Source organism: Heterodontus francisci, chromosome 44 (assembly GCF_036365525.1).
Source record: "Heterodontus francisci isolate sHetFra1 chromosome 44, sHetFra1.hap1, whole genome shotgun sequence".
In the NCBI taxonomy this organism is placed as follows: Eukaryota; Metazoa; Chordata; class Chondrichthyes; order Heterodontiformes; family Heterodontidae; genus Heterodontus; species Heterodontus francisci.
In genome coordinates, this window is record NC_090414.1 from 20,780,624 (window position 1) to 20,789,600 (window position 8,977).

An 8,977-nucleotide genomic window follows, 5' to 3' on the forward strand; every position below is an offset into this window, starting at 1 on the left:
GTCAGTGTGTGTGGGACCCGTACCCCAGTGAGAGTCAGTGTGTGTGGGACCCGTACCCCAGTGAGAGTCAGTGTGTGTGGGACCCGTACCCCAGTGAGAGTCAGTGCGTGTGGGACCCGTACCCCAGTGTGTCAGTGTGTGTGGGACCCGTACCCCAGTGAGAGTCAGTGTGTGTGGAACCCGTACCCCAGTGAGAGTCAGTGTGTGTGGGACCCGTACCCCAGTGAGAGTCAGTGTGTGTGGGACTCGTACCCCAGTGAGAGTCAGTGTGTGTGGGACCCGTACCCCAGTGAGAGTCAGTGTATGGGACCCGTACCCCAGTGAGAGTCAGTGTGTGTGGGACTCGTACCCCAGTGAGACTCAGTGTGTCTGAGACCCGTACCCCAGTGAGAGTCAGTGTGTGGGACCCGTACCCCAGTGAGAGTCAGTGTGTGGGACCCGTACCCCAGTGAGAGTCAGTGTGTGTGGGACCCGTACCCCAGTGAGAGTCAGTGTGTGTGGGACCCGTACCCCAGTGAGAGTCAGTGTGTGTGGAACCCGTACCCCAGTGAGAGTCAGTGTGTGTGGGACCCGTACCCCAGTGAGAGTCAGTGTGTGTGGGACCCGTACCCCAGTGAGAGTCAGTGTGTGTGGGACTCGTACCCCAGTGAGAGTCAGTGTGTGTGGGACCCGTACCCCAGTGAGAGTCAGTGCGTGTGGGACCCGTACCCCAGTGAGAGTCAGTGTGTGTGGAACCCGTACCCCAGTGAGAGTCAGTGCATGTGGGACTCGTACCCCAGTGAGAGTCAGTGTGTGTGGGACCCGTACCCCAGTGAGAGTCAGTGTGTGTGGGACCCGTACCCCAGTGAGAGTCAGTGTGTGTGGGACTCGTACCGCAGTGAGAGTCAGTGTGTGTGGGACCCGTACCCCAGTGAGATTCAGTGTGCGTGGAACCCATACCCCAGTGAGAGTCAGTGTGTGGGGCCCGTACCCCAGTGAGAGTCAGTGTGTGTGGGACCCGTACCCCAGTGAGAGTCAGTGTGTGTGGGACCCGTACCCCAGTGAGAGTCAGTGTGTCTGGGACCTGTACCCGAGTGAGAGTCAGTGTGTGTGGGACCCGTTCCCCAGTGAGAGTCAGTGTGTGTGGGACCCGTACCCCAGTGAGAGTCAGTGTGTGTGGGACCCGTACCCCAGTGAGAGTCAGTGTGTGTGGGACCCGTACCCCAGTGAGTGTCAGTGTGTGTGGGACCTGTACCCCAGTGAGAGTCAGTGTGTGTGGGACTCGTACCCCAGTGAGAGTCAGTGTGTGTGGAACCCGTACCCCAGTGAGAGTCAGTGTGTGTGGGACCCGTACCCCAGTGAGAGTCAGTGTGTGTGGGACCCGTACCCCAGTGAGAGTCAGTGTGTGTGGGACCCGTACCCCAGTGAGAGTCAGTGTGTGTGGGACCCGTACCCCAGTGAGAGTCAGTGTGTGTGGGACCTGTACCCCAGTGAGAGTCAGTGTGTGTGGGACCCGTACCCCAGTGAGAGTCAGTGTGTGTGGGACCCGTACCCCAGTGAGAGTCAGTGTGTGTGGGACCCGTACCGCAGTGAGAGTCAGTGTGTGTGGGACTCGTACCCCAGTAAGAGTCAGTGTGTGTGGGACCCGTACCCCAGTGAGAGTCAGTGTGTGTGGGACCCGTACCCCAGTGAGAGTCAGTGTGTGTGGGACCCGTACCCCAGTGAGAGTCAGTGCGTGTGGGACCCGTACCCCAGTGTGTCAGTGTGTGTGGGACCCGTACCCCAGTGAGAGTCAGTGTGTGTGGAACCCGTACCCCAGTGAGAGTCAGTGTGTGTGGGACCCGTACCCCAGTGAGAGTCAGTGTGTGTGGGACTCGTACCCCAGTGAGAGTCAGTGTGTGTGGGACCCGTACCCCAGTGAGAGTCAGTGTATGGGACCCGTACCCCAGTGAGAGTCAGTGTGTGTGGGACTCGTACCCCAGTGAGACTCAGTGTGTCTGAGACCCGTACCCCAGTGAGAGTCAGTGTGTGGGACCCGTACCCCAGTGAGAGTCAGTGTGTGGGACCCGTACCCCAGTGAGAGTCAGTGTGTGTGGGACCCGTACCCCAGTGAGAGTCAGTGTGTGTGGGACCCGTACCCCAGTGAGAGTCAGTGTGTGTGGAACCCGTACCCCAGTGAGAGTCAGTGTGTGTGGGACCCGTACCCCAGTGAGAGTCAGTGTGTGTGGGACCCGTACCCCAGTGAGAGTCAGTGTGTGTGGGACTCGTACCCCAGTGAGAGTCAGTGTGTGTGGGACCCGTACCCCAGTGAGAGTCAGTGCGTGTGGGACCCGTACCCCAGTGAGAGTCAGTGTGTGTGGAACCCGTACCCCAGTGAGAGTCAGTGCATGTGGGACTCGTACCCCAGTGAGAGTCAGTGTGTGTGGGACCCGTACCCCAGTGAGAGTCAGTGTGTGTGGGACCCGTACCCCAGTGAGAGTCAGTGTGTGTGTGACCCGTACCCCAGTGAGAGTCAGTGTGTGTGGGACCCGTACCCCAGTGAGAGTCAGTGTGTGTGGAACCCGTACCCCAGTGAGAGTCAGTGTGTGTGGGACCCGTACCCCAGTGAGAGTCAGTGTGTGTGGGACCCGTACCCCAGTGAGAGTCAGTGTGTGTGTGACCCGTACCCCAGTGAGAGTCAGTGTGTGTGTGACCCGTACCCCAGTGAGAGTCAGTGTGTGTGGGACCCGTACCCCAGTGAGAGTCAGTGTGTGTGGGACTCGTACCCCAGTGAGACTCAGTGTGTCTGAGACCCGTACCCCAGTGAGAGTCAGTGTGTGGGACCCGTACCCCAGTGAGAGTCAGTGTGTGGGACCCGTACCCCAGTGAGAGTCAGTGTGTGTGGGACCCGTACCCCAGTGAGAGTCAGTGTGTGTGGGACCCGTACCCCAGTGAGAGTCAGTGTGTGTGGAACCCGTACCCCAGTGAGAGTCAGTGTGTGTGGGACCCGTACCCCAGTGAGAGTCAGTGTGTGTGGGACCCGTACCCCAGTGAGAGTCAGTGTGTGTGGGACCCGTACCCCAGTGAGAGTCAGTGTGTGTGGGACTCGTACCCCAGTGAGAGTCAGTGTGTGTGGGACCCGTACCCCAGTGAGAGTCAGTGCGTGTGGGACCCGTACCCCAGTGAGAGTCAGTGTGTGTGGAACCCGTACCCCAGTGAGAGTCAGTGCATGTGGGACTCGTACCCCAGTGAGAGTCAGTGTGTGTGGGACCCGTACCCCAGTGAGAGTCAGTGTGTGTGGGACCCGTACCCCAGTGAGAGTCAGTGTGTGTGGGACTCGTACCCCAGTAAGAGTCAGTGTGTGTGGGACCCGTACCCCAGTGAGAGTCAGTGTGTGTGGGACCCGTACCCCAGTGAGAGTCAGTGTGTGTGGGACCCGTACCCCAGTGAGAGTCAGTGTGTGTGGGACCCGTACCCCAGTGAGAGTCAGTGTGTGTGGGACCCGTACCCCAGTGAGAGTCAGTGCGTGGGGGACCCGTACCCCAGTGAGAGTCATTGCCGACAGCAGAGATAAGGAGAACGGATGAAGTTTTGGAGGCTCCTCTTACTGTTCTCTGCAGCTGCTGGTTCTCCCTCTCCAGACCGAGGATCCTGACACTGGTACTCGTGTCCGTGTTGGCATTGTTGAGGCGCAGCTTTTCCTCCCTCTGCCGCAGCTCCTGGTTCTCCCGCTCCAGCCTCAGTAGCTGGTTCGTCGTCACTTCATGTACCTCATAACTGAGAGGCTTCTGAGTAACTGTAAAACAGCACAGTGTGAGCTGTACCTGTCCTGGGAGTGTTTGATGGGGACAGTGTAGAGGGAGCTTTACTCTGTATCTAACCCCCGTACTGTACCTGTCCTGGGAGTGTTTGATGGGGACAGTGTAGAGGGAGCTTTACTCTGTATCTAACCCCCGTACTGTACCTGTCCTGGGAGTGTTTGATGGGGGACAGTGTAGAGGGAGCTTTACTCTGTATCTAACCCCCGTGCTGTACCTGTCCTGGGAGTGTTTGATGGGGGACAGTGTAGAGGGAGCTTTACTCTGTATCTAACCCCCGTGCTGTACCTGTCCTGGGAGTGTTTGATGGTGACAGTGTAGAGGGAGCTTTACTCTGTATCTAACCCCCGTACTGTACCTGTCCTGGGAGTGTTTGATGGGGACAGTGTAGAGGGAGCTTTACTCTGTATCTAACCCCCGTACTGTACCTGTCCTGGGAGTGTTTGATGGGGGACAGTGTAGAGAGAGCTTTACTCTGTATCTAACCCCCGTGCTGTACCTGTCCTGGGAGTGTTTGATGAGGACAGTGTAGAGGGAGCTTTACTCTGTATCTAACCCCCGTGCTGTACCTGTCCTGGGAGTGTTTGATGAGGACAGTGTAGAGGGAGCCTTACTCTGTATCTAACCCCCATGCTGTACCTGTCCTGGGAGTGTTTGATGGGGACAAGGTTGATGAAATGCACGGTCTATTCCTTACTTTCGAAGTGAGGGAGCTCCTCAGAGACTGTCTCCGCTCTGCCACTCAGCTGCAATGACTCGCCCAGACTCTTCTTCAGCTCCATCTCGAAGCACAGATTCTCCTCCAAGAGCTCCTCAATCTTTTGCCTGTCTGTCTCTCGCTCCTGTTGGGAAGAAGAACTCTCATCAGCATCAAACAGTTGAGGAAGGTGCAATGGGGAGGAGGTGTGATGGAATACTCTCCACTTGCCTGGATGGGTGCAGCTCCAACAACACTCAAGAAACTCAACACCATCCAGGACAAAGCAGCCCGCATGATCGGCACCCCATCTACAAACATTCACTCCCTCCACCACCAACACACAGTGGCAGCAGTGTGTACCATCTACAAGATGCACTGCAGCAACGCACCAAGGCTCCTTAGACAGCACCTTCCAATTCCGTGACCTCTACCACCTAGAAGGACAAGGGCAGCAGATGCATGGGAACACCACCACCTGCAAGTTCCCCTCCAAGTCACACACCATCCTGACTTGGAACTATATCGGCCGTTCCTTCACTGTCGCTGGGTCAAAATCCTGGAACTCCCTTCCTAACAGCACTGTGGGTGTACCTACGCCCACACGGACTGCAGCGGTTCAAGAAGGCAGCTCACCACCACCTTCTCAAGGGCAATTAGGGATGGGTAATAATCCCGAACGCTGTCACCAGCAGACCCAGGAGGTTAAGGATTGAGGTTTCTCACGGCACTGCTCCCAGGTGAGAGGGATGTGAGCGAGCAGAGACTGAGGTAATCAGGTTAAACCACAGTCATTTTAGACAGAGTCATTTCCTATCTTTTCCAGGGAGTCCAGGGAAAGACTGGGGAATGTGGGGGGTAACGGGGAGACAGACTGGGGAATGTGGGGGGTAACGGGGAGACAGACTGGGGAATGTGGGGGGTAACAGGGAGACAGACTGGGGAATGTGGGGGGTAACGGGGAGACAGACTGGGGAATGTGGGGGGTAACGGGGAGACAGACTGGGGAATGTGGGGGGTAACGGGGAGACAGACTGGGGAATGTGGGGGGTAACGGGGAGACAGACTGGGGAATGTGGGGGGTAACGGGGAGACAGACTGGGGAATGTGGGGAGTAACGGGGAGACAGACTGGGGAATGTGGGGGGTAATGGGGAAACAGACTGAAGAATGTGGGGGGTAACGGGGAGACAGACTGAAGAATGTGGGGGGTAACGGGGAGACAGACTGGGGAATGTGGGGGGTAACGGGGAGACAGACTGGGGAATGTGGGGGGTAACGGGGAGACAGACTGGGGAATGTGGGGGGTAATGGGGAAACAGACTGAAGAATGTGGGGGGTAACGGGGAGACAGACTGGGGAATGTGGGGGGTAATGGGGAAACAGACTGAAGAATGTGGGGGGTAACGGGGAGACAGACTGGGGAATGTGGGGGGTAACGGGGAGACAGACTGGGGAATGTGGGGGGTAACAGGGAGACAGACTGGGGAATGGGGGGGCTTGGGGGGGGAGACAGAATGGGGAATTGGGGGTTCAGGGGGAGAAAGACTGGGGAATGTGGGGGTTCAGGGGGGAAACAGACTGGTGAATGGGGGGGCGGTTGGGAGGGGAGACAGACTGGGGAATTGGGGATCAGGGGAAGGCAGACTGGGGAATGGGGGGGGGGTTCGGAGGGGAGACAGACTGGGGAATTGGGGATCAGGGGAAGGCAGACTGGGGAATGGGGGGTTCAGGGGGTGACAGACTGGGGAATGGGGGAGTTTGGAGGGAGACAGACTGGGGAATGGGGGGTTCAGGGGGTGACAGACTGGGGAATGGGGGAGTTTGGAGGGAGACAGAGTGGGGAATGGGGGAGTTTGGGGGGAGACAGACTGGGGAATGGGGGAGTTTGGGGGGAGACAGACTGGGGAATGGGGGGTTCAGGGGGTGACAGACTGGGGAATGGGGGAGTTTGGAGGGAGACAGACTGGGGAATGGGGGGTTCAGGGGGTGACAGACTGGGGAATGGGGGAGTTTGGAGGGAGACAGAGTGGGGAATGGGGGAGTTTGGGGGGAGACAGACTGGGGAATGGGGGAGTTTGGGGGGAGACAGACTGGAGAATGGGGGGGTTCGGCGGGGAGACAGACTGGGGAATGGGGGAGTTTAGGGGGAGACAAACTGGGGAATGGGGGGTTCAGGGGGTGACAGACTGGGGAATGGGGCAGTTTGGGGGGAGACAGAGTGGGGAAGGGGGGGTTCGGAGGGGAGACAGACTGGGGAATGGGGGAGTCTAGGGGGGGATACAGACTGGGGAATGGGGGGTTCAGGGGGTGACAGACTGGGGAATGGGGCAGTTTGGGGGGAGACAGAGTGGGGAAGGGGGGGTTCGGAGGGGAGACAGACTGGGGAATGGGGGAGTTTGGGGGGAGACAGACTGGGGAATGGGGGGTTCAGGGGGTGACAGACTGGGGAATGGGGGAGTTTGGAGGGAGACAGACTGGGGAATGGGGGGTTCAGGGGGTGACAGACTGGGGAATGGGGGAGTTTGGAGGGAGACAGACTGGGGAATGGGGGAGTTTGGGGGAGACAGACTGGAGAATGGCGGGGTTTGGCGGGGAGACAGACTGGGGAATGGGGGAGTTTAGGGGGAGACAAACTGGGGAATGGGGGGTTCAGGGGGTGACAGACTGGGGAATGGGGCAGTTTGGGGGGAGACAGAGTGGGGAAGGGGGGGTTCGGAGGGGAGACAGACTGGGGAATGGGGGAGTTTAGGGGGGGATACAGACTGGGGAATGGGGTGTTCAGGGGTGACAGACTGGGGAATGGGGGAGTTTGGGGGAGACAGCCTGGGGAATGTGGGGGTTCAGGGAGAGACAGACTGGGGAATGCGGGAGCTTGGGGGGAGACAGAGTCGGGAATGGGGGGGTTTGGAGGGGAGACAGACTGGGGAATGGGGGGGGTTCGGAGGGGAGACAGGCTGGGGAATGGGGGGTTTAGAGGGGAGACAGACTGGGGAATGGGGGAGCTTGGGGGGGATACAGACTGGGGAATGGGGGGGTTTGGGGGGAGACAGAGTGGGGAATGGGGGGGTTTGGGGGAGACAGACTGGGGAATGGGGAGGTTCAGGGGGAGACAGAGTGGGATATTGGGGGTTCAGGGGGAGACAGACTGGGGAATGGGGAGGTTCAGGGGGGAGACAGACTGAGGAATGGGGGAGTTTGAGGGGAGACAGACTGGGGAATGGGGGGTTCGGGGGGGAGACAGACTGGGGAATGGGGGGGTTCGGGGGGAGACAGACTGGGGAATGGGGAGGTTCGGGGGGAGACAGACTGGGGAATGGGGGAGTTCGGGGGGAGACAGACTGGGGAATGGGGGGTTCGGGGGAGACAGACTGGGGAATGGGGGAGTTTGGGGGGAGACAGACTGGGGAATGGGGAGGTTCGGGGGGAGACAGACTGGGGAATGGGGGAGTCTGGGGGGGATACAGACTGGGGAATGGGGTGTTCAGGGGGTGACAGACTGGGAATGGGGGAGTTTGGAGGGTTCAGGGATAAGCTGACATGCTGAAAGCCGGAGCTGACTGAGGGATCTTGTGGGGGAACACCATTACAAAGCTAGAGTCCCTTCAGTCTGCTGGGATCACACCTCACAGCGGCACCAACACCTCACACTGTGCGGGTGACATTATTCACACGTTGGACTCAGTCTCTCACACCCTGCCAGCCAGAGCAGTGCACAAGGTGCGGCCTCCTATTCTCGTCCCTCGCTTCCCCCTCCCCCACCCTTCCTGCCACTTCTAGTCGCCTCCCCTACCATCTCGAGGTCCTGCAGTCCCGACCGCAGCAGTAAGTTCTCCTTCTCGAGCTCGTGGAGCTGGTCACAGCGCGAGCGGGCGGCCTCCAGCTGCTCCTCCAGCATGGCCTTGGTCTCCAGCAGGGCCTGGCTGTACTCCCGCTCCTCCTGCAGAGAAAACCAGCTCAAAACAAAGACTGCCGTTACCGCAGGACGAACGAGGGGTTAACCGCTCCCCACTGCACCCGCCCGCTCCCCGCCCCCGCACTCCTCTCCCTCCAGATTGTGCCGCTGGTACCACCACTCCACCCACCACCCCCACCCCCAAATATTTCTCCAGCGTCCAGGCCACACCATGGGGCTATTCGACTGTGGGAGTCGTCACCGCCCGGTCGTACACAGGGCACTTTCACAGCTGGAGTGATGGGGTAGCGAAGGTTGGTGGGGAGAGGGAGGCGGTGGGGTCACTGCCGTCAATGTAGGGAACGAGACAGGCAACCCGCGCACAGCAAGATCCCATAAAGAGCAACGTGATAATATGCGGGTAATCGCTTTCAGTGATGTGGGGGTTGAGGGATAAATATTGGGCCCAGGACACCGGGGAGAACTCCCCCCCCGCCCCCCCCCGCTCTTCTTCCAATAGCGGCCGTGGGATCTTCTACACCCACCCGAGAGGGGCAGACGGGGGCCTCGGTTTAACGTCTCATCCGAAAGATGGCACCTCCGACAGTGC

The 8,977-nt window shown here is 59.2% G+C and overlaps 2 protein-coding genes across 2 annotated transcripts in view; one reads left to right on the top strand and one right to left on the bottom strand.

Annotated features, from left to right (window-relative positions):
- The window catches only part of LOC137356017 (girdin-like), a 39,806-nt gene extending 31,343 nt beyond the window's left edge, over nt 1-8,463 (bottom strand). Inside the window, exons 1-3 of the mRNA XM_068021719.1 lie at nt 8,266-8,463; nt 4,474-4,618; nt 3,567-3,754 (exon numbers count right to left, since the gene is read on the bottom strand). Coding sequence (XP_067877820.1) covers nt 3,567-3,754; nt 4,474-4,618; nt 8,266-8,370 — 438 coding nt within the window. The 5' untranslated portion in view covers nt 8,371-8,463. The remainder of the gene's footprint in view (nt 1-3,566; nt 3,755-4,473; nt 4,619-8,265) is intronic.
- Nucleotides 8,464-8,782: 319 nt separating this feature from the next.
- LOC137355998 (fos-related antigen 1-like) overlaps nt 8,783-8,977 on the top strand; it is a 6,702-nt gene continuing 6,507 nt past the window's right edge. The window contains exon 1 of the mRNA XM_068021698.1: nt 8,783-8,788. Within this exon, the coding sequence (XP_067877799.1) occupies nt 8,783-8,788 (6 nt within the window). The remainder of the gene's footprint in view (nt 8,789-8,977) is intronic.